Here is a 24,161-nt window from a genome sequence, read left to right on the forward strand (position 1 = left end):
TCATACTGTTAGGAAAGTTGCATTCCATTATGCATCATGGCGGGGCTATAGCCTAAATCAGCAAGGGAATCAAGCAGGGAAAAGAGTAAAAGGAAAAGTAAGGAGAAAACAGCAATGAACAAAACAAATCATGCACTTTCTTTATTTTGCTCTCCTTTTGAGACTCGAAATTTAACTCTGCTGCTTCGTCCGTTCTTGCTACATCAGAGAGATTTACTCCATCCACCACCCAAGATCCTAAGATGGTTCGGAATAAGTGAACACTGAAACCAATAATATATTTTTATCCTCTATTGACTTAAGCCATACGTCCCGAGGCAAAGTCCTCGTGCCCTCTAACATAGACCCAAGTCAAATAAAAAAGGTTCTTTTTTTTATGTGTCAAAAGAAAAAGGAAGTTGGTGTGAAATGGGAAAGGGCACAGCTCATGGCATATATTCCTTCTCCCATGCAACCCCACCAAATGCTTCCAGATATGGAGAGAGATCATAGGACAGCCCAACAACTCCAATATTAATAAAGAGAGACTCCCATCTGCCGCATATTGAAAGCATAGTTTCTACTAAAAGAAGGATCAAAAAGAAGAAGAAAAACCAACCATTGGAGCTTCAGTTTTCTGCCTCTCTCTTACATAAACATTGTCCAGTCTCGTTTGATCTGGTCTGCTCCAAAATACTCAAATTTCAGAGAATGAATTCGGTTATCTCCACTGATTCAAAGCCTAGGCTGAAGTGGACTCCTGAACTTCATCAGAGATTTGTCGAAGCCGTCAATCAACTCGGAGGGGCAGACAGTTAAGTAGAACGCTTTTGGACAACCTTAATAATACGATCATCTGTCTGAATCACAATATGATCCGTAAGAATATTATTTGTTCATGTTTTACTTTGTGTTTATGCTTGACAGAAGCAACACCAAAGAGTGTGATGAGGGTCATGGGGGTTTCTGGACTCACTTTATATCATCTTAAAAGCCATTTACAGGCAATTTACTCTTTCATCATATAATCATACCAATACTCTTTTTATTAGGAAGAAGAAAAAAGGTTTTAACTACATTTTTCTTGCAGAAATACAGGCTGGGGAAATCCCAACAGACAGAAATCTGCCTTGGCAATGATAAACTAAATGGTGGGATTAAGAATTCATTGTTTGTTGCATATATATTCATATACTGGGTTTTACAACGGTTAAGTAATTTTTTCTCTCTTTTCATTTTACTGTTGTGATACAGATTACAAAGAGATACAGAGCAGGAATGGGAATTTCGGTAGTGACACAAGTGGACTGCACAAGCAAACGAATGAGTAATGGTTATAATAATTATAAACATGGATTCTAGTTCCTACGTCTTTCGGTGAATTTTGGATGAAAATGGCGATAAAACAGATTGTGTTGACGGACTTATTTTTGTGTTCATCAGAAGCATGCGGATTTCTCAGGCTCTCCAAATGCAGATGCAAGTACAAAGAAAGCTTCATGAACAAATTGAGGTATGCATATATAAAACATATTATACTCATTTTACTTCGAATATCTGGTTTTTTGCTTATGCATCAGTGCATACCAATCAAGCTAATTTCACCATTTTCAGGTCCAGAGACATTTACAGCTTAGAATTGAAGCACAAGGGAAGTACTTGGAATCAGTATTAAAGAAAGCACAAGAAACATTGGCTGAATATAGCTCTTCTGTTGGTGTAGAACTTGCCAAAGCTGAACTCTCTCAATTAGTCTCAATGGTTAACACCGGCTGCACAAGTTCTTCGTTTTCGGAACTAACTGATGTAGGAGGTTCAGGCTCAATCGGAAGAGAGAGAAAGGCTACGAGAAGTACTATGTGTTCCATGGAGAGCTCATTGACATCTTCCGAGAACTTGGGGCAAGAGGACAATAGGACACCGAAAAATGAGAATATCTGTAACCCAAATGTTGAACTTTCCTTGGACTTCAACCAAAAAGGGAAGGCTTTGAGAGGTTCATGCAAACAAGCTAATGGAAAGAAAAGACGTATGACCAACAATTCTGATGGTATATGTGCTGAGCAATTACTAGCTAAAAGATTGGAGCTATGCGAGGAGGAAACTGGTAGCAGTTCGAGGAAGCCCGGATTCTTGGGGTCATTTGATCTCAACAGCCAATGCCACAATGATATCGAACCAGGTCAGAAAGCAATAGACTTGAACTGCAGCGAATAGATCGACTCAATGGGCACGATCGAACTTTTACAATGTTTGGTTGCTGTTAGTAATATAGTGTAAGCAATGAACTTGATTATTTAGAACCAATCTCTTATGACCATAAACCATGTATATTGTTATATGTATTTAACTTCAAGAGCTTCATACAGAATATTGATATCAAAAGAAGGTATAATGTTATATTCTGCTGAAATAACTCCGCCCTTTACTCTCTCCTTCCTAACTCGAAGTGCCGTCTAAAAATTCACACTTCAACTAAATATAATTAATTAGCATGTTCTTCAGGGTGCTTCGTTCTTCACAGAATCACCTCGGATCACAAATTTTCCTGGAATATTCTTATGCAGAAAGAAGGTACAAAGATTTTTCAAGTAAGAATCAAATTCCAAGGAATAGTTTGCATTAACAGAGATGAATTTATTTATAATCACATATTTGGACAGACAAGTATCTCTTTGAGCATGATTTTCCCACAGAGATGGGAAAAATCAAAAGAAAATTGAAATGAAGGGAAACAAATGGAAAAACAAGCATCCAACAAAATCCTTCTAACCCTCCATTTCATGATTGCCATCAGGCCTAGGACTTACAGAAGAGACATTACTAGAATCAGTTGAAGGAAGTTGATTTGAATCCTCACTTCTCCTGCTATTGTTAAAAGAAAAACTAACCCAAATCTCCCTCCTCCGCTCATCTCTCTTCTTTCCCATCTCTTTTTCGTCAACAGGCATCTTATACCTGCAAACAGGGCATGTCCCATGAATTCCAAGCCACTTCTCTATGCACCCATCATGAAACTTGTGCTTGCAAGGCATCTCCTTCGCCACCTCACCAGGCTTCCACTCTTCCAAGCAAACAACACACTCCCCACATTCACTTTCATCGATTTCCACACTTGGCATGGCTTCCATGGATGACTTCGAAGCAGGCGGCTGGACATCTTTGTTAGCCTGATCACGTAACAAAGCCTCCAAATTGGAGTCTCCTTCGATCACCACCATGCCTTGAGTAAATGGGTTGATAAGAACTATTCTTTCACGTTGGGAAGCTGTTTCCTGTGATGTTTCTTGATCTGGGTCTTCACTGTTTTCTCTTGAAACATTGTTGGAGACACCCAAGATAACAGGTAGAAAGAAATAGAGGTCTCTTTCCCTCAACAACCTTTCAAACAAAGGAGAAATTTCAGGTGGTTCAGTGTCGGAAGCCATGAGAAGTTCTGAATTTGAGGACAAAAAGAGAGATTTTGGAGGAAGGAAACGAACTTTGATGAACAATGAAAAAAACTTTTTAAGTATTGGAATGAATCAGTGAATGAAAAGAAATCTTTGGGAGATATTATAATAGGGGGATTAATGGAAGTGAAGAACCGGAGAGCCCACAGATTTGAGATTGGGGAAGGTTGTGGAAAGATCTGGAATGTTGATCACCGTGTATCAGTATATTTTCTGGTAAGAGAAGATAATTTTAGGAGGGCGTAGAATTCAACGCTGAGGCCAGTTAATGTTTGAGTGCCACTTGTCTTGTTGCCTACCATCCCTTTGATATTCTCCCCTGACATTTATTTAACCTAAGGAGACCGGCAAAAATAGTTTTTTTAATGCTAGTTGGGTAATGATTCTTCTTGAATTATCTGAATTTTAAGCTCCAAGGTATAATTATTGTGGAGTTCATTAATGTTCTTCTGCCTTGACTTTTCAATGTTTTAGACCATGATTAATCATAAGTGTAACACCATGTGATCCAATTTGAAGTATCACATTAAAATCATCGGCGTGATCCACTCTGAAAATTTAAGAAAAGCAAAACTTCAATCAATTAAATTTTGAAATCGTAAATTAATTCTTAATACATAAATAAATTCACACATTAAAACATAATTCAATAATACACAGTGTAAAAATAAGTTTCATATTGATATGAAAATAATTGTAACTTACATGCAACTTTGAAGGAACGCGACATCGATAAGAGCATTGAAATATCCTTTAACCTGAAATGGTAAGTGACAGAGTGAGCTTTGGTTCCAGAGAAGAGTTGAAATTTATTAATCGATCATCGGAATAAATTTCGGGAAGTATCTAGATCGGAAGATGTCAGACAGAGAAATATCTCAAAGGCGGAGTTGAAGAGTTTAACGTGTCCTATCAATACAGAAAAAAGTACACATAATTTATACTAGTAAAACAGACTTTTAAAGAGTCGGTAAATTTAAATTTTAAAAAAAATCATCAACTGACTGCCCTCCATCTGAACGCCGTAATGTATAGGTTCCCGTGAACCATACACCCAACTGTATCCCCAGAAGGACCTTATGCTGACAGTATAAGGACCTGCAGTTAGATCCTAGCCTAAGCACAAAATAGAGGAGCGTGAGGTAAAGACTTAACTTGAGCACAAAGCAGAGGAGCTTGCGGTAAAAACTTAATATTCATAGACTATGCCTGAAATACTTCCTTCAATATACTAACCCCATAACAGAAAAATGATAATGTCAAAAACTCATGATTCAAATATATTTTGTATCAAAAAACATAAAATCATAGATTATCTTTATTCAGATAACAGAATCATACGTTTGAAATCAAAGAAAACATATTTATTTTTAAATCAGAGAAAATATTCGTACGAATATGGAACACACCCAAATCATTTTTCGTAAGTACTTAATAATTTTAAGAAAATGGGTGGCATAATTTTAAAGAGATTCCGGACTGAATCCACGAGTGAGGTCTCGATTAACGAGCTCGATAGCTAACGGATCAAATCAGACATTCGAGACTGATATATCGGGAAATTTGGGATTAAAATACATTAATAGAGTATTAGGAACTATGACATCCGACTATTCATGATTTTAGATATATAAAAAAGAAGGTTCCAATATTAAGGGACACTTCAATCACTTTGAATCTTAAAGGAATTTCGAGAAAACAACTTAACAAGGATAAACAGAAATTTACGGTATTCGAGATCGTTAACAATTTGACCGACTCCCAAGTTCAATCGAACTACGAATGTCTCATCAACGTGGTACGTATCCAAAACTTCGACAGGAACACTTCACGGATGTTGCTTTTTTAATTCCAACTGGGCTTCGAAGTTGAGCAAATATCCTCTTAAATTTCCTTACACGGATTACAAGGAGATTCATGTTGTATTCGCACATATTTATTTAACTTGTTCTCATACTGCCTGCGTGATAGGAATGTATGACATACTCGAGTCGTACTTCATAATCCTTGTGGTCAAAACGGCATTTAAAGCTTTACCCATATTTTTAAAACTTATCCAAAGTAATTCATTTGATCCAACTCATGAGGGTAATTAGGTCATTCCAAACTTGAGGGTATTCTAATTATTTTAATTCTCAATGTATTCCTGTCATTTTAATTAAATGGAGTCGTATAGAAATACTTTCGGTAAAATAGTCTTCAGAAATCAAAATACCTTCACAGAGATTAAAAAGTTATTGTCAAAAATTTCCCATACATATCAAGAGTTAATACGTAAATAGGTAGTCCTATCGGATCAAATCTTAATTTTTAGGTTAATTATGCAATTAACGTCGATCCACGTTCATTCTAAACTTTAAGGGTATTTTCGTTATTTCTTATCTAAATATTAACGGTTTAAAAACTCATATCTAGAATCAGAATGTATGACTCAGAGGTTAATTTTACTCGGCTTAAAAAAATCTATACGAGTTTCCCCAATTCCTTATACAGATCATTCAAGTCTTAAACAGTTCACTAATAATCAGAGTGAGTTTAGGATAATCAACCAATAACATCTATCTACTCATATTTATTCATGCACTAACCAGTCCCCATCAAGTACCATAAAACGTGCATAAGGTAGTAAAGTATTACCTCGATTTTCGAGTTATAATGGTCAATCATTTAGACTTCATTCGATCACTCTTGAACTTGAATTCAATTTCCATAACATCTTAGATACACGAAAAAACAAATTGCATTAGAAATGAAACTTGAGCATGAAAATCGGATCGAACTGGATGATAAAATGCTAAAAAACAACTTATTGGTTTAAAATTTGCGAAACGGACCAAAAATCAGACTTAAGACGTCAAAAAATATCATGATAGGTGGTCTCAGAAAAAGTCAACAGTTGTCAATGGTCGGTCAACGGTCAAATGATGGTCAACGCGGCTTTACTCAACTCCAAGTGGCTAGGATCGACTTGACTTATGCTGCTCGGGCGGTTCGGCTTGGCAGCTCAGGCAGTTCGGATGGTTTAGACCGGTCCAGTCGGTTCAACAAACTCTCAACGCCCACGCGCGAGGAGCAACGCATGTGGCGACCTACTATGGTCGGACGATCACTAATTTTTGCAGAATTAAATTTTAAAGGTCGGGGAGTCACACCGGTGTTAGTTTGCGACGGTGAACGGCGAAGAGATGATTTTTCGAACACCCGAAACTTCTTTCACTTCACCTCCTTCTCCGACGGCACCGACGACAAATCCGAGGTCACCAGTTAACTTTCTCAGCTCAATGAACACGATGGTGTCGGCGGTGTCGAAAACGAATGTCCAATTGACGACGAAACGACGATGGAAGCTTTCTTGAAGAGATAAAAAAAGTTAAAGAGGAGAGAGAATATAAGTTTTGGGTTTCTAAAATGGGGTTGATTCCAGTTTTTGGGATTAAAATCCCCACTTTGAGAAAATGGCAAAATTATGCCATTGATCACCGAGTTTCTAGGATTTTCAAATTTGGTCCCAAAATTATAAAAAAAAAATCCATTTCTGCCACTGAATTAGCCAAAAATTAGAATTATTGCCGAACGAAAATTAGGAAAAAGTCTAGCCCCTACTTTGGGGTGTGACAATAAGACTTTAGTGATTATAGAAATGTGGTTTAAACCATGATTGTAGAAAATGTTGGTCCACTTGAATGTAATCACAGGCCCTTTACATTATAAAATGCAGTTGTTTGAAATACATGATAAAAGAGTTTAAAAGGTAGGAAATTCAATCTCTGAACTACATTCCCCTTGGGGAAAAACAGGGCATTCTATGAGGTTTGACCCAGAACTGTCCAAGCACAAATACACCTGGTAAAGTTGGCTGTTCCCTGATGAGTCTTCATTGCACTCTATCCATGGTGTGTAACCAGTTCCTTCTTTTATAGCATCTTTAATATTCTCCACGCTATAAGATCCTCCATCTGGATTGATTCCTGCAGTGCCGACATTTTGTTATTTTTCAATGAACCAGTGATGGAATAAATACTGCGGCAAGTGAAACTTACTGTGAGAGGTGTTAATTTTATGGATTTACCTGCTCCTGTAAGACTTTGAAGGAATTTTGTTTGTTGCCTTAAGCTGAGAGCTGTTCTGAAGTAGGTGTGTTGATCAAGGACGGACTCCGAGCAGGTACCGTGTTTTTCCCATTCATGAGACCAGAAGCTTTCTCCACTGCTGCTTGGACAAGCTAGTGATGGCCAATTCATTCTCATGCTACTGATGAGGTCTGAAATCTATAATTTTACAATATTTAAGAAGTTAGACTTGAGGAGGTATTAAGAAATACTATTATGTTGTATTATCCAAACATTTTATTATGGCATATTTGGATGAGTACGAAGATATAATCCTCCAAATATATGAGAAAACTTCTTTTGAAAAATAGATATGTTGCAGACTTGGTCACAAATTGACAGCCGGCCTACATCTCATTAGAACCAGAAAATCAAGATTGCTAGCATGTTCAAGTACCTCAGATTCGTTAAAAGGGTTGCTAGGATCACAATTTTGAGGGTATGAACCATTTATGTAATTAGGCCAAAGTCCATGAATGCTGAAATCAGCGGTGGGTTTCCCCGTTGGAGGGTAGCAACAACTAAACTTGCCTGAATCGCAGTAGGATCCCGGCCACTGCAACAACATAGTGATTCAAATGAGACATGATTGAAAGGATCCCAGAAAATAAAAGACCTCTTATTAAAAATAAAACGACTCACTTGTTGCACAAAGTAGAAGAAATCAAATCCCTTTGAAATACCAAGAATTGCCAGATACTGTAAGAGTAAAAGATTAATCAAGGCTAAACACTTGAACTTCATTTTCTTTTTCTCCTCTCACCCTGCTTTACCTTTGTTTCAACTAATTAAAAGTTGAAGAGTTTGAGAACGTTATAACATTGATAAGCTGGTTTTATAGGAAAAGATAGAAGGTTGTTAGTCAAAGAATCCGATGTGCTAAGTTTCTGGCAGATCCTTGATAAATACAAGATGTTTATGTATTTAATGTTTTCCCGCAATTGCAATGCATCGGCTCAATTCCCTTTTTTGTTTTAGCTTCTTAGAAAATGTGTTGAATTGTTGCAAAAACTAGGCAATATTAATGCATTGGTTTCATTATAGACAAAATACAAGTTTTTTTTAATAAAAAAGAAGCTTTTATATTATCTTGCCTGCAAAACCAAGTGAGATGTGACACCTTGGAGCATATAGGATATGAGGCTGTGTTAAACATAACATACAAAATTAACATACAAACCACTCACTTGTTTTACATGACTTTCAATAAGGTCAAAGGCATATCAGGGTTCATGCATGTTAAAATTTGTAGCAACAATATTAAGGGAATTAAGGAATTATCCATTGTAATTCACAAACTCCAGTATGATTTTATTCATGGAATCAAGGAATTACAATGATGAAACATGAGCCTTTTAATTAGCAACTATATTAAGGAGTCCATACCATGGGAACTTCTACACTGTCCCAACTTCTGAAATGAAGCAGTCATTGCCCGTCCCAAGAAGTGAAAGTATTCGGATCCTATTGCCGTCCTCTATAAAAGTTTTTACTCGATTTTTATTTCTTTATTTATGAAACAACATGCTTTATAATCAATTAAATACTTACACTATGCATAGAAGTGATATTAATTCATCTCATATAAATAAAAACTTGCAAGTACATGTTTTCTACCTTCTTAGAGCTTCAGACTTCAGTAATGCTGCATAACCGTAGCGTTTTCCAAAGACCAAAATTATTACCAGAAATCACCACAAGAGCACTTTCCATCACTGAAGTGATGGAATCGTTGGACATCTCTTAGTATTATCTGCCTATCAAAGATATGTGATATAAGCTTAGCAGCAGCATGGCAATCCCCACAGACTCGTAGGTTTTTCACTACACGGATTGTTGATCCAGGGGGAGTGTTTAGGAGTCCAAAAGCAATGGCCAATTTCTCACTATGATAACGAAGTGAAATTTCTTTCTCTTCTTCTCCCATTTCCGCATGAAAAACTAAGGACGTATCAGGTACATAACCAACCATCTTCAATTCCTCCATTAACTCATCAAGCGCCTTATGAAGAGATGTTGAAACAGTATTCACCCCATCCCCAGAGAAGAATTCATGCACTACGTTGTCCACCTCTATGGAGCTACAACCAGGAACTTTTACTACCCCTTTATCTTTCATCAATTTCCTAAGGAAATCCACATCTTCCCATCTACCAGCTCTTGCACACAAGTTTGATAGAATTACATAATCTCCACCATGAGAGTCATCTAGCTCAAAAATTCGTTTAATCACCCTCTTTCCCAGTTCCTCATCACCGTGACTACTACAAGCAGCTAATAACGTTCGCCATAATATTGGGGTAGGCTTGATTGGCAATTCATCAATGAACTTATAAGCCTCATCTAAGTGTCCTGTTCGAGCAAGTAAATCAACCATGCATCCATAATGCTTGATCCCCGGAATAATACTATGTTTATCACTCATACTATAAAAAAACCTCCAACCTTCATCCAGAAGTCCATTATGACTACAAGCATATAAGAGACCTAAAAACGTGATCTCATCAGGTTGCACACCTTCCTTTCTCATCTCTTCAAACGTTTCAATGGCTCTATAACCCTTCCCATGAGTTGCATATGCCACAATCATTGCTGACCAAGCTGCTGTATCCCTGATACTCATGTTCTTAAAAACACAAATTGCTTCCTCCAAGTTCCCACACTTTGCATACATATCAATAAGTGCGGTTCTTACTTTAATATACTTATCAAACCCATATTTTTTAACATATTCATGAATCCACTTCCCCAAATCCAACGCTCCTAACAAGGCACAACAAGAGAGAACACTTAACATAGTAACATCAGTAGGCTTCAAACTTTTAACTTGCAATTCACGAAACAACGACAACGCCTCATTCGGTCTGCTACATTTTGCATAACCAGTAATAATAGCATTGTAAGAAATAACACAAGGATCCAACATCTTATCAAAGACTCTGCGAGCTGAATCCACATCATTACACTCGGTATACATACTAATAAGACTAGGACATATGTAGATGTTATGACTAAGCCCAAGTTTAATGGCAAGGCAATGAATTTGTTTACCTTCTTCCAAGGCTTTAGCACTTGAACAAGCTTTAAGAACAGAAGGGAAGGTGTAGTCATCAGGCAGGAAGCCAAAGGATAGAAGCTGAGAAAAGAGGGGAATGGCTTGGATTGGGGTATTGGAACGTGAATACCCACGGGCCATGGTATTGAAAAGGACAACATCAGGTTGGGATATATTGTCAAACAGTTTGTGGGCATATTCCATGGAGGTAGAAGTTGGATTCTTGGTGCAGAAATTGATGAACTTGGTGAGGAATGTGGGGTCATTTTGGAGATGGGTTTTGATTGCAAAGGCTTGGATTTGCCTTAGTTCTTTCAACGAGGTGCATTGGGGTAGAAGAGATAGAGGATTTTGTGGTGGATTTAAGGGTTCAGTTCTTGAGAATTTCTCATTGAATTTTGATTTTGGAAGAGAAATTGAAGTTACTGGAAATGGGGCAGTTGCCATTGCAGCAAATAAATGGCAGAAGGCGGAAATATTTTTTCTTCAAAGAGTTGTGGAGGGAAGCCAAAGCGAATAAAGATAGAGCTTTGCCTGTTTCCTTAATGAAAAACAGTAACCATATGAATTCATGTATACTTATCTAAAAGTAACAACCATTAATATGATGCCACGTAAATGAATTGTACATTCTTTTGATACAAGTTATTGTTAGTAATTGCTAAAAAAAGTTCTTGTTAATACCTAGAAAATTTGGTTAGTTTCAATATAACATGTACGTGAACTCGTACGAACTAAGTAGTCTTTGCGGTAAAGAATTATTGTTATTCTTTAAGCTTCTAGATTCGAGTATTATGAACGTCAAAAGTACGAGTGTTCACTGTCAAATAATTAAGAGATATTGTCAGCAACACAACCATTCAAAAGGATAGTCATAGGCCCTTTCGATGAAGTACAACCCGCCTGACTCAAGTTCATGGACAAGCTCGGTCTGGAAACTGTGTATATGTGGTAGGTACATAGCCATCCTCTTGTTATTGCTAGTTTTTGTTTGCAATTGTGCCATCTTTTTAACAAAAAAACTTGCACTATTACTCCTCCAATAGGCAAAAGTTGATGATTCTTGTTTGTTTTCACAGTCTTCCCTTTTAGGTGTTACAGTATTTGCACTAATTAACTCACTGTATTGGACTTGTTGGTTTGACATGGGATCTTGGCCAGACCAATTAGCTCTACTTTTTTTCATTGACATAGTCTGAAATCATAGTCCACTTTCAACATAGGCTAAGCTTATGCATATCTCAGCAAAGACATGGATCCCAATGGAACATATATAGTGATATGATGTGACGGAATAAATCCTTATTTGCTCATTATTGCTTATCATACTGTTTTTATTTCCCTCTTCAAGAGTTAACATCTACATAAAGCTTGGGGTCAATAACTATATTGATAATTCACAGATGTTTAACTATTTGTCTTATGGAAGTAAAGGTTCCAACTACACCTATGAACAGTCCAGCCACCAAAATCGAAACTATTATTATCAGTTCCAACCCGTTTTTTCTAGCAGCTTTGTTAAGCTTTAGATAACACAGGCATGGCAGTAACATAGACACGGTGACACTTAAAAATGATCCTATAAAGGCCATCACGTAGCCAAAAAAGGGGATGGATAAGGCAACAATCACTGTGCTGATCACAAGTGTAGTTCTAATGAAGATGCTGAGAGACCTGCTGTTGCGGAAGACCGGTTTTTCCTCGATAGCAGTCGCAATCGGAGATGTTATAATAGCATATTTTGTGAGGGGGTTGATTAGAGTAGTGTAGATTGCTATTTTTGTGCTCATCCTTTTTATGGGAAGATTTAATGTCACTTGAGACTTGAGATGTTCTCCATACATCAGGTAGCCCAGAATCGCCATCGATCCGTAGCTGATGGTGCTTGTGACGAAGCAGACAAGTAAAACCTGCAACAAAAAATAGAAAGGTTAGATGTGCATGAATTGAGTTTATTTCCCTGAAAATCAGTTCTTGGACTAAAAGATAATTAGTGAAGATATCAGTATCTTACCTTGGAGAATTTGCTTCTATCTTTCATTGAGCTGCATAATGTAGGGAAAACTGCATGGCCACAATAACAAAAGGCAAACATGCTTACGGCCATAGGCATTCCACTCCAATTTAAAGCCACACCACTTTCATTGAACCCCACTTTATCAACTGCTCCAACCCAAAATATGCAAATAACAAGAATAAAAGAAGCTAACACCCCACCGGCAGAAACATAGGCAAGTAGCCCCAAGCTCTTCAACCATGTGGTTGGCAAAACTATGAGGGAAGTCAGTACGACAAACGCTTGCTTTCCTCCGATTTTCATCCTGGCCAGTTTGAATGCCGTGTTCGGAAACAGCTTGTCCAGGTTGTCACCTTCTAATATCAGAAACTCGACTGCGACCAGATACAACTCGACGTACATGAACACGGACACGATAACTCTGCCCTTGTATCCGAAAGCATGCTCACCGATATCGGGATAGGTTTTGATGAGCGGATGAGTGTTCATGCAACGTCGTAGAAGTAATCCCGTGTACCAACAGAGAACAGCAACTAGGAAAAGGAGCACTAAGCTTAACCATCCCCCTTGAGCAAGTGCATATGGGATTGAAAGAATCCCAACACCTGAGAGATTGGTTATGCAATTTCTTTAGTTTCTTAATGTTCTAAGAAGAGTAAACCTTTAAAACGAAATAGGAAGAGATGAGAAAGACCTGATAAGGCATTGAGGCCATTGAAACAAGTTCTAAGGAAGCCGGTGCCTTTGTTTGGTTGCTTTTGAACCTCATTTTGGCTCTCCAATTTCTCTGCTCCTGATAAGTCCATCTTGTGCCACTCGTGTACCCACACTGATCAACAAAATATATAAGAGCAACAAGGTGGTGATGTCTACCTTGTGGATGGTGACATGTATATGCAACTGCATTATTTTTGCTTCCATTAAAATAAATCTCTTGGTCGATGAAAAGAGTAAGTGAAGATGACTAGACGGCCATTCAACTTTTGACGGGAAAAAACAGTTCCTTGCATTAAGGTGAAAAATACATTTCAGCTTTCAAAAGGGAAACCCACTCACATGAAACCATTTGTCATTTGATGGAGCAGTTCCCCTTCTGTTCCCTCCAAGGTTATTGTTTAATGAGATTAAGCCTTTTTTCCTTTTTGACATGCAGTTCATGCAAACCTACCTATATGTGAAATGGTAGGTATTCTCATTTAATGCAAAAACAGTTGTTATTTTTATGACAAAGAAAAAAGAATTTAATGGTACAGTTAAACTGTAACATTTCACATCACAAAATTTAAGCCAAAACTGGGTTTTCCAAAGTAGGTTATCATAATGGAGAAGGGATATCCATTTTTGTTCTTGTTTTTACGCGAAGGTGACAAGCGTCATGATTATTAAATAAATAAACTTTTTTCTCAGATAATTATGTTAAGAAAGTAATTAGAGAAGAAGGGTGTCGGTCCACAAGAATTTAAAAATTTCTAATTCTTATTCGATTTGATCTTGAACCGAGAAACCTCTAAAACAAGTAAATTAAAAAGAAAGGGGGATTTTAAAGTAAATAAGTAAAATAAAATTTAACTAAAACAAAGATGCAAACAATAAGGAAAATTGAGAAAAGTAAATTGTAAAAGAATAATAAAGATGAGAAATAGCCTTCAACTTCGCTTCGCCTCAATCCGTCTCGATCACTGAAATAGATTTTACTTCAGATACTTGTCGGTTACAGTATACAAGGCTCAACCCTGTAACTTGCTCTTCTCTCTTGTGAACTGATTTCCAAAGCCAATCCTTGAAAATTAGCCCTTGTTTGGATTAATATCAACTATCAATATTGATGCCAATGCTGGTTTTGAACTAGAAAAGCATGTGCTCGGATTATAGTGTCTCGATGAGAATCAAACCCGATCTTGATTTCCCTTAGCGGACCGCCGCTAAGATTGTTCTTAGGGAATTGAATTAGCTACAAGCCTATTCTTCTCCCCAACTATAGATCACAACATCGAACAAACCATTGTGCTCTATACACTCTTTGAATTGAAGATATTAAGATGTTGAAAAAAGGATGATTGCCTCTCCTTGTTTGCAGAAAAATCAAGAAAGAAATATGAAGATGATACGTACCTTTTCGATTCTCACCAGACTAGATTGAGTTATCGCTCAACTATCAGTTAATGAAATGATAGAAATCATGTTTGGCGGATATTTTTAGTCTTGAGTTAACCTGATGAAAATAAAATACTAACTCTTAAAATATTCAAACTCTTAATTCTAACAAACTAAAAATCCTAATTAATAAATATTAAAAATCTTAAATAAAAATTCTATGCAAACTAAATTCCTAATAAAATAATAAAATCTCAAATGTTTGAATTCAATTACAACTTTTAAATTCCCAAAAGAATTATGGTTCACTTTGCTTTCTTCATTTGATCTTGCTACTTGAAATATTTAATTAGAGTTTGTGCTTGGATCGACCTTTGAATTTGAGTCGGCGCTGACTTTTCTCAAATAAGTAGGAAAATTTGTTTAATTTGCCTTTTAATTTTTATTTCTTGAAAAAAAAATAGAGTCATGTACAAATTTGAATCTAAACAACCCAAATTAGCACTATAAAATGAGATAACATGGTTTAATTAATAAAAAAATATTAACCAAATAAAACACTCATCAAGTTCCCCCTCACTTATTCAATGTTTGTCCTCAAGCATGCCTTAATCAATTGTAAAAATCTCAAATCATTAATATTTTATCTCACAATGTACCAAGGAAAACCAAACAAGCTAATGATCACATCGAGTATCGGAAGCAAGGTAACAATTAAGCAAATAGGCATAACTAGAAAGAATTTTAAGTAAAAGCCAAGGCATCCCAATTATCCATCAATTTTAATGCAACAAGACTCAATATCTTCAAGGATATTGATGACATTCATATAGGCTTGTAAGAAAATCAAGTATCCACTACTTGTTCAAACAAGATGCATATAATCAAAGTGTTTTTAACAAGGTTGTAACGGGGCTTAGTTTTGGGTAGGGAAAAGGCAAAAAAAATTGGGTTCAAAGGTCATGACAAGAGATGTAAAATATATGAGTTCAAACCACGAATTTCAACAAAGTAAACACACTCGAGAAAGCGTAACCAATTTTTTTCTTTTCTTTTCTTTTTGCGATTTTTTTATTTTTTTGTTCAAACGATTTGTTCGATCCAAAAAAATTCGAATTGCTTCCTATTTCTTCTCTTAATTTTTTTTTCGTAGAGCAAATCTATCTTATGTCTCGAAAAGGGTAACAAGATAGAAGAAAAAAATAAATAAATAAGGCTTCAGGATTTGTAATGTGGTAAAAAAAACAAAGAAAAGGGTAAAGGTTCAAAGTTGGTTCCCTAGTGGACGTAAATAAAAAGGCAGGCCATTTGGGTAGAGGAGTGAGTTAATCTTAAGTGCCCTAATCATTTTAAACCATGAAGTTTCAACGTGTGGTCTCGATATGCATTTAATCAAAAGTTCTAGAATGTCAAAATTAATCAGGCACACTCAATAAAACAAATGAGCAAGAATAATAAGATATGCTCATTTAGGCTCTAATCTCACAAGAAGGGGCAATGTGTATCGAGTCAAGAAATATATCAACTAAAGGATTCATGTAATATCAATCAAAAATTTTAGGAAAAATACTAGTCATGCCATTTTTACTATCATGCACCATAAATCCGATAAAAGTGTGATTACAAACTCCTAAGGTATTAAATAAGACGAAGCAATATTCAAAATTCATAACAAGAGATTTCAACAATTCAATCAATGCAACTCAATTTCAATAATGTAGATAAGCGAGAGATAATTCGATGTAAGTGTTCTCTATGTTCTCTACCCCCCACTTAAAGTATATTGTCCCAATATGTATATTAAAACATAGGAGAAGGAATAGAGATACTCCCCGTGTTTAGTGATGGCCTCGACCTCGGCCAGAGGTAGCCGAGCGGAGATAGGAGATAATCTCAGTAAGAGTGTACTCAAGGGAGTTGAGACGATCGTGAATTTCATTAAATTGATGTTGCATGTTCGGGAGTGCATCGTCTGTCGACGCTGAAGGTGGCGCATGTCTTCGGAGGAAGACACGCTCGCTTCGAGGTGTTGTGGTGCCGTGAGGTACAATGAAAGGTGTACCGGAAAGTAATCCCACCATGTCCAAGAATCACAGGTCGGTGACACTTTTGGTGGTTGATAAGCGGTGGCAATCGACGGCGTGGGAGAGGTGGTGTACGATAGTCGACAGTGGTGATGGTGTAGGTTTAGCAATCGGAGGTGGGTTAGCAAGGATGGAAAAGAAAATAAGAAAAATGTTTTAACGATTTTATAGAAAACAAGAGAAGTGGTTCGTTTGATTTGTGAGATTAAGAAAAATTAGTGGGTTTATATAGGGAGAGAAAAAGAGTTTTTGTTGAAGAAGATGTTTAATTAGTTCTAGGAGAACTAAAATAAAAGAAAAGATTCTGGTGGATTAAGGTGTTTTGAAACAAAGATAATGAGTAAATAATAATAATAATAATAATAATAATAATAATAATAATAATAATAATAATAATAATAATGGAGCTTGAAAGGAGTTTAAAGAGGTTTAGGTTATTTTGGTGAAAAAAAGTTTTAAAATAATAATAATAATAATAATAATTGATGGAAAGGAAAAAAATTAGGGATATATATATATATAATTGCTAACCTACGCCAACTTGCTAATGTACACCGTTTTGCTTCCTGTGAAATTCTAATTCACTGATTTTGCTTCAATTTCAGCTTGATCAAGGTGTTCGGGTACCTAAAAAAATTCAAACGAAAATAATTAAGAATGCATAAAATAAAATAAAATAATCAGAATAAAAATAAAATATAATGGGTTGTCTCCCATCAAGCGCTTTGTTTAACGTCGTTTAGCTCGACGACCTGATTCAGACTACATGTTCTTCTAAAATTATTTCCTCGATCACACATGCTTGATTGTTCTCTTAATATGGTTTTGATAGTGTCCATTTACTTTGAAACAAGTTCTCGGATCATCTTGAATTTCAACTACGTCATGGGGAAATACTTGAGTCACAATATAAGGTATTGACCACTTCGTTCTCAATTTTCCTGCAAAAAATTCAATTTAGAATTAAACAATAAGACTTTTTGACTGATATTAAAAGTTGTAAATGAAATTCTACGATCATGAAAATCTTTAGTTTTATCCTTGTAAATCTGAGCACTATTGTAAACATTGTGACAAATTTCTTCAAGTTCTTGAATGTGTAATTTTCGTGCTTCACCGATTGCATCGATCTCCATATTGCATTCTTTAACGGCCCAATAAACTTTATGTTCCAATTCAACCGGTAAGTTACACGGTTTACCGTAGATTAGGTGATATTGAGACATGCCGATAGGACCTTTGTAAGCAGTCCGATATGCCCATAAGACATCGTTAAGTTTCAAACTCCCATATTTTTTATTCGGTTTCACAATCTTTTGAAGAATTAATTTAATTTATCGGTTTGAAACTTCTACTTGTCCATTAGTTTTAGGATGATAAGTTGTGGCGATTCATTGGGTGACTCCATATTTCTTCTTTAATGTATCAACGATACGATTGATAAAATGTGTTCATCGATCACTAATTATCGCCCTTGGGGTTCTAAATCTCAAAAAAATAGAATTCTTCATAAATTGAGCGGTAGTTCTAACATCATTATTGCGAGTAGCTTTAGCTTTTACCCATTTTGAGACAATCAACAGCTATAATTATGTAATAATTCCTATGAGATGAAACAAACTGACCCATATAATCAATGTTGATATAACAAATATTTCACAAACGTGTATTGAATTAAGAGGCATCTCATTATGTCGGCTTAAATTACCAGCGAGCTGACATTTTTCACAAGATTTGCAGAATATATATATATCATGAAAAATGTTAGGCCAGTAAAATCCACATTCAAGAATTTTATGTGTATATCTTTTTGGTCCAAAGTGTCATTCACAAGAATAAGAATGACAAAATTTAAGGATAGAATTTACCTTGCTTTTGTCAACACATTATCGAATTACCTAATCTGAGCAATATTTCCAAAGGTATGGATCATCCTAGATATAAAATCGAGACACTCGTTTGATACGATTTACCTCAGAACAGTTAGATCAGATGGAAGTATTCCCGTGACTAAGTAATTAACAATATCTGTATACTATTATATATGTGTTTGTGACAAAAATAATTTTCCTCAGGGAATTCTTCGTGAATTGGTTCATCGATATTAGAGGTGGGAAGTCAACTTAGGTGATCTGCGACTAAATTTTCACATCCTTTATTGTCTTTAATCTGAAGATTAAACTCTTCTAAGAGTAAAATCCATTGTATTAAGTGTGGTTTTGCCTCTTTCTTGCTTAGTAAATATTTCAAAGATGCGTGATCAGAATAAACAATAATATTAATACCGAGAAGATAAGAACATAATTTATCCAAAGTGCAAATGATAACAAAGAGTTCTTTTTCAGTGGTCGAATAATTATGTTAAGTCTAGTGTCCTAGACGTATAGACAATGGCATGGGGTTCTTTGTTGATCTTTTGTCCGAGCACGACTTCTACACTTGAGTCACACATGATCTCAAATGGATAATCCCAATTGGGCGGCTGCACTATGGGTGTCGAAATAAGTATTTGTTTAGGATGCCGTGACCTTCTTTTCAATATTCGTCGAATTCAAAAAATGTATCTTGTTGTAAATTTGCGATAAAATCCTCTGTGTATAAGAAAAGAACAAACTTCCCTTAAAGTTGTGGGGTATGAGAGTGAGCGGATAATATCAGTTTTTGCTTTCAACCGAAATTCCATCAGCAGAAACAATGTGACCAAGAATTAAACCTTTGTCAACCATAAAATGAAATTTTTCATAATTAAGCACAAGGTTATATGCAGGGCTTCGTTTTAACACATTAGTTAAATTTAAGAGACACTCATCAAAGAAATTATTGTATACCGTGAAGTCGTCCATGAAAACTTCAATTCATTTTTCTACATAATCAGAAATGATATTAACCATGCATCTTTGGATTGTACCTGGCTCGTTACATAGGCCATATGGCATTCGCCGATATGCGAAGATATCGAAAGGACATATAAACGTTGTTTTCTCTTGATCTTCTGTTGCGAATGGAATCTGAAAAAATCCTGAAAAACCATCTAGACAAAAATAGTGAGATTTACCAACTAATCGTTCAATCATTTGATCAATAAAAGGAAACGGAAAGTGATCTTTTCGAGTAAGAGAATTCAACTTCCTGTAATCGATAAAAACTCTCAATCCGTTTTGAATTCGTTTATGAACTAGTTCACCATTAGAATTTTCAATTATTGTTACTTCGATTTTCTTAGGAACCACATGGACTGGACTTACCCAATTACAATCATATATTAGATAAATGATATCGGCGTTTAAAAGTTTTTGAATTTATTTCTTCACCGCCTCTATTATTGGAGGATTTAAAAGTATTTGTCCTTTTCGGGATGATTTTGCACTTTCTTTAATTTTAATCTTATACATGCATGTCGATGGACTGAGTCATTTGATGTCAACTATAGTCCAACCGATTACCTCTTTATGTGCGCTTAAAACTGTCACCAAGTCCTTTTTTCCTCCTTTGAAAGCTTATTTGAGATAATTATCGGGAGGGTGGCGTTTTCTCCTAGGAATGTATATTTGAGATGATCCGATAATTGTTTAAGTTTAATTTGTGGTGCCTATAAAATTGAAGGTAAAATTTTAGATTTACTCAAGGATAGTCGTAAATCAGATTGTATAGAAAATGTATTTTCTAGCTCCCTGATTTCTTCATTGTAGTTTTCTAATTCCATGTACAAATCATCGGATAAGTCAGTTTCAATAAAATCATCCATCAAAGGTTCAATAACATCAATAAAATTAATGCTTGCAAAATTATTTGGATGTTTCATCGCTTTATAAATATCAAATTTTACAAGCTCACCATCGAATTCCATAATAAGAATTCCACTTAATATCGATTTTTGTCTATGAAGTGCTTAAGAATAGGTGACCAAGAAGGATTTCGAAAGAAGAATTAGTTCGATTGTTTTTCATGTCGATAACACAAAAATCGACTGAAAAAATTAATTCATTTATCTTAACAAGAATGTTTTCAAGAAGTCTTTCGGGATAAATGACGGATCTATCAGCTAGCTGAATTACTCTAGTTTCCTTCAAAGGCTCAGCAGAAAGTGAGTTGTAAACAGATAAAGTCATAACATTAATTGAAGCCCTAAGGCCACACATAGCACGTTTAATTCCTACCTTGTCGATTTTGCAAGGGATAACAAATATACCTTGGTCTTTTAATTTTTGGTGGAAGTCTGCGTTGAAAAACAACTGATACGTTTTCACCTAAATTTACATTTTCAGTGTTGTCTCTTTTTTTCGTGCAAAGATCTTTTAAAAATATGGTGTATCTCAACACTTTTCGGATTACTTCAAGAAGCAGTATATTAATCTTTAATTTTCAAAAAACATCAAGAATTTCCTTTTCATCTGCTCGTTTATCACGTTTTACTAACCTGGAAGAAAAATGAGGTAGCGTGGTGTAAGGAGATATTACAGGAGGCATTGGTTTTGAATATTTCTTTTCTGGGCGTTAACTTCATCTTCTTGAGATTTTTCTTTCTTTTATTTTTCTTCATCTTCTGTGTCAACTCCTTCATGATCCTTCTAGGATCTCGGTTTTTCTTTTACTTTGGAATTTGTGATAGATTCTTTAGGGATTGACTCGATCACAATGCCACTTCGAATGGTGATGTCACTAACATTCTCTCATGGGTTTACCTCGGTTTGAGATGGTAGATTTCTCTGCGATTCCATTCGTACCATGGTCTGAGCTAGTTAACTTATTTGTTTATCTATTTTTTGTAGATGTGCTTCAGTTTGGTTTTGAAATTTTTCTTGAGATAGTGTCGAACTCTCTACGATGGATTTCAGTAAAGACTTTGGCAGTTGGTATTGCTGTTGTTGAGGTGGTCTCGATTGATATGGTTGTTGAGGAGGCTTTTGGTTCTGCGCATAGCTGAAGTTCGGATAGTTCTTCCACCCTGGATTATGGGTATTTGCATTAGGGTTGTATTGTCTCTAGGAGTTCCCAAAAAATTTCCAACTGCGTTGACTTGTGCTGTAGAGTCATATTAACGAGTCGTAGTCATTTTTCCGTAACTAGTCGTAGTCATTTTTCAATCTGTGGGATGGTCTGGCATTGTGCATATTCCGCAACTAGTCGTAGTCGTTTTTCCTGCAACAAGAGTTTGAACAATATCAGTAAATCTATCAATTTTATTTTCCAAACAAATTGTACTTATCTCGTGAACCCTTCGAGTGAGTTCACTCAAAGAGCCAAATTGTTGAGAGTTAGCAGTCACAGTTGAAATCAGATTTCTGGCCTCTTATGGAGTCATATTAACGAGTGCTCCTCCGCTAGTTGCGTCAATCATCTTCATCTCCAAAGGAAGTAATTCTTCGTAAAAGTATTGAAGAAGTGTTTGTTCCGACAGTCCATGTTATGAGCAGCTTGCACAAAGTTTCTTGAATCGTTCCCAGTAGTCGTATAACGATTATCCATTTATTTGTTGCACTCCTAAGATTTTTCTTCTTAATTCACTTGCTTTTGCTGCAGGGAAAAACCTGCCAAGAAAAGATGAGTCAGATCAGCCCATGAATTAACAAAATTATGAGGTAAATAAAATAACCAATCTTTGGCCGAGTCGATTAAAGAAAAAGGGAAAACACAGAGTTTAATTTGATCATCAAATACTCCCTGTGGTTTCATGCTAGAGCAAACTAGATGAAACTCAATAAGATGCTTGTGAGGACTTTCGTTGGGCAGTCTACGGTAAGTAGGTAGAAGATGAATTAAACATGTTTTAAGCTCAAACGGTGTTTTTCCATGAAGGAATACGATGCATAACGAATGTTATTCGGCAGGTACTGTAGCTAATTCCTGGATTGTTTGTTGATCCATTGGAACTAGTTTCTCGAAGTCTTCTTCAGTGTTAGAGAAGGTTTTGACGTCAAAGGGTGCCTCCGGATTAGGTTCTGGATTGGATTCAGATTGTTGTGATTGTTGTTGTTGTTGTTGTTGTCACCTTTCTTGTAGCGTACATGAACGTATACTTCGGGCTAGTGCTTCAATCTCAAGTACCCAATCAACTAGTTCGCCTGGATTTTTCCTGTCATAAATCAAAAGAAATTTTAATCATTAATTTTACCGTGATCCCTAGTAACAATGTCAGTTTTACAAGCGTCATAATTGTCAAATAAATAATATTTTTTCTCGGATAATTATGCTAATAAAGTAATATAGAGAAGAAGGGTGTCGGTTCATAGGGATTCAAAATTTTTTAATTCTAATTTGATTTGATATTGAACCAAGAAGCTTGTAAAACTAGTAAATTAAAAAGAAAAGGGAATTTTAAAGTAAACAAGTAAAATAAAATTAAAGTAAAACTAAGATGCAAACAATAAGGAAAATTGAGAAAAGTAATTTGTAAAAGAATAATAAAGATGAGAAATAGCCTCCAACTTTGCTTCGCCTCAATCTGTCTCGATCACTAAAATAGATTTTTACTTCGGATACTTGCCGATTACAATCTACAAGGCACAACCCTTGTAACTTGCTCTTCTCTCTTGTGAACTGATTTCTAAAGCCAATCCTTGAAAATTAGCCCTTGTTTGGATTATTATTGATTATCGATATTAATGTCAATGCTGGTTTTGAACTGGAAAAGCCCGTGCTCTCTCGATGAGAATCGAATACGATCTTGATTTCCCTTAGCGGACCGCTAAGATTGTTCTCAGGGAAATGAATTTGCTACAAGTCGATTCATCTCCCCAATTGTAGATCACAACATCGAACAAACCAATGTGCTCTATACACTCATTGGATTGAAGATATTGAGATGTTGAAGAAAGGTCGATTGCACCATCTCTTGTGTCCTAAATGGTTACGTGGTTGTCAATGTATCCTTGACAAGGTTCGAGACTTGGTAATTGTGAACGAAAAAGAAAGGTCGATTGCCTCTCATTGTTTGCAGAAAAATCAAGAAATAAATCTGAAGATGTTACGTACCTTTTCGATTCTCACGAGACTGGATTGAGTTATCGCCCAGCTATCAGCTAACAAAAAGTTTAGCCAAGCATGATAGAAATCATTCTTGGCGTGTAGAAAGAGAGTAAATGGAGAAGAAAAATAATTTTATTCTAATAAACTGAAAAAAAAAAGAAAAATAATTTTATTGTCATAACCAGCTTTATACTGAATTCTAAATTTGTACCCTCTCAAGCTTCACCCCTAGCAGATATTTGTAGTCTTGAGTTAACCTAATGAAAATAAAATACTAACTCTTAAAATATTCAAACTCTTAATTCTAACAAACTAAAAATCCTAAATAAAAATTCTATGCAAACTAAATTCCTAATAAAATAATAAAATCTCAAATGTTTGAATTAAATTACAATTTTTAAATTC

The 24,161-nt window shown here is 35.7% G+C and overlaps 5 protein-coding genes across 5 annotated transcripts; 1 reads left to right on the forward strand and 4 right to left on the reverse strand.

Moving 5' to 3' along the window:
* Positions 1-390: 390 nt before the first annotated feature.
* LOC120170937 (myb family transcription factor PHL8-like) lies at positions 391-2,392 on the forward strand. Its single transcript, XM_039178769.1, has 6 exons — positions 391-793; positions 907-983; positions 1,070-1,130; positions 1,234-1,306; positions 1,423-1,492; positions 1,594-2,392. Exons 1-6 carry the CDS (start codon positions 691-693, stop codon positions 2,194-2,196), a joined length of 987 nt encoding a protein of 328 aa, XP_039034700.1. The 5' UTR covers positions 391-690; the 3' UTR covers positions 2,197-2,392.
* On the reverse strand, positions 2,040-3,591 carry LOC120170938 (E3 ubiquitin-protein ligase MPSR1-like). The gene is made up of 2 exons (XM_039178770.1): positions 2,790-3,591; positions 2,040-2,183 (listed from the first exon to the last, which is right to left on the reverse strand). Exons 1-2 carry the CDS (start codon positions 3,405-3,407, stop codon positions 2,163-2,165), a joined length of 639 nt encoding a protein of 212 aa, XP_039034701.1. The 5' UTR covers positions 3,408-3,591; the 3' UTR covers positions 2,040-2,162.
* A 3,547-nt stretch (positions 3,592-7,138) lies between these two features.
* On the reverse strand, positions 7,139-8,485 carry LOC120170966 (ribonuclease 1-like). Its single transcript, XM_039178791.1, has 4 exons — positions 8,183-8,485; positions 7,938-8,096; positions 7,501-7,699; positions 7,139-7,399 (listed from the first exon to the last, which is right to left on the reverse strand). The coding sequence occupies exons 1-4, from the start codon at positions 8,282-8,284 to the stop codon at positions 7,176-7,178; spliced, it is 684 nt and encodes a 227-aa protein (XP_039034722.1). The 5' UTR covers positions 8,285-8,485; the 3' UTR covers positions 7,139-7,175.
* On the reverse strand, positions 7,959-11,114 carry LOC120170965 (pentatricopeptide repeat-containing protein At2g02980, chloroplastic-like). Its single transcript, XM_039178790.1, has 2 exons — positions 9,158-11,114; positions 7,959-8,096 (listed from the first exon to the last, which is right to left on the reverse strand). Exon 1 carries the CDS (start codon positions 11,040-11,042, stop codon positions 9,222-9,224), a length of 1,821 nt encoding a protein of 606 aa, XP_039034721.1. The 5' UTR covers positions 11,043-11,114; the 3' UTR covers positions 7,959-8,096; positions 9,158-9,221.
* Positions 11,115-11,984: 870 nt separating this feature from the next.
* Positions 11,985-13,456, reverse strand: LOC120170954 (amino acid transporter AVT1I-like). Its single transcript, XM_039178782.1, has 3 exons — positions 13,307-13,456; positions 12,610-13,217; positions 11,985-12,505 (listed from the first exon to the last, which is right to left on the reverse strand). The coding sequence occupies exons 1-3, from the start codon at positions 13,416-13,418 to the stop codon at positions 11,993-11,995; spliced, it is 1,233 nt and encodes a 410-aa protein (XP_039034713.1). The 5' UTR covers positions 13,419-13,456; the 3' UTR covers positions 11,985-11,992.
* Positions 13,457-24,161: the final 10,705 nt, after the last annotated feature.

The sequence above is a fragment of the Hibiscus syriacus genome, unplaced genomic scaffold (assembly GCF_006381635.1).
Source record: "Hibiscus syriacus cultivar Baekdansim isolate YM2019G1 unplaced genomic scaffold, ASM638163v2 tig00111799_pilon, whole genome shotgun sequence".
In the NCBI taxonomy this organism is placed as follows: Eukaryota; Viridiplantae; Streptophyta; class Magnoliopsida; order Malvales; family Malvaceae; genus Hibiscus; species Hibiscus syriacus.

What these genes read in the sequence shown, in the direction of transcription:
- LOC120170965 (XM_039178790.1), bottom strand. Translation starts at nt 11,042, where the DNA reads ATGGCAACTGCCCCATTTCCAGTAACTTCAATTTCTCTTCCAAAATCA.
- LOC120170954 (XM_039178782.1), bottom strand. Translation starts at nt 13,418, where the DNA reads ATGGACTTATCAGGAGCAGAGAAATTGGAGAGCCAAAATGAGGTTCAA. An exon ending in TGGCCTCAATGCCTTATCAG is followed by an intron (nt 13,218 to 13,306) that starts GTCTTTCTCATC and finishes CCAATCTCTCAG; the next exon opens with GTGTTGGGATTCTTTCAATC. An exon ending in ATAGAAGCAAATTCTCCAAG is followed by an intron (nt 12,506 to 12,609) that starts GTAAGATACTGA and finishes TTTTTGTTGCAG; the next exon opens with GTTTTACTTGTCTGCTTCGT.
- LOC120170938 (XM_039178770.1), bottom strand. Translation starts at nt 3,407, where the DNA reads ATGGCTTCCGACACTGAACCACCTGAAATTTCTCCTTTGTTTGAAAGG. An exon ending in ATTCTAGTAATGTCTCTTCT is followed by an intron (nt 2,184 to 2,789) that starts GTAAGTCCTAGG and finishes TATTCGCTGCAG; the next exon opens with TTCAAGTCTATTGCTTTCTG.
- LOC120170937 (XM_039178769.1), top strand. Translation starts at nt 691, where the DNA reads ATGAATTCGGTTATCTCCACTGATTCAAAGCCTAGGCTGAAGTGGACT. An exon ending in TCAACTCGGAGGGGCAGACA is followed by an intron (nt 794 to 906) that starts GTTAAGTAGAAC and finishes TATGCTTGACAG; the next exon opens with AAGCAACACCAAAGAGTGTG. An exon ending in TGGCAATGATAAACTAAATG is followed by an intron (nt 1,131 to 1,233) that starts GTGGGATTAAGA and finishes GTTGTGATACAG; the next exon opens with ATTACAAAGAGATACAGAGC.
- LOC120170966 (XM_039178791.1), bottom strand. Translation starts at nt 8,284, where the DNA reads ATGAAGTTCAAGTGTTTAGCCTTGATTAATCTTTTACTCTTACAGTAT. An exon ending in ACCCTTTTAACGAATCTGAG is followed by an intron (nt 7,700 to 7,937) that starts GTACTTGAACAT and finishes GTAAAATTATAG; the next exon opens with ATTTCAGACCTCATCAGTAG. An exon ending in TCAAAGTCTTACAGGAGCAG is followed by an intron (nt 7,400 to 7,500) that starts GTAAATCCATAA and finishes TCGGCACTGCAG; the next exon opens with GAATCAATCCAGATGGAGGA.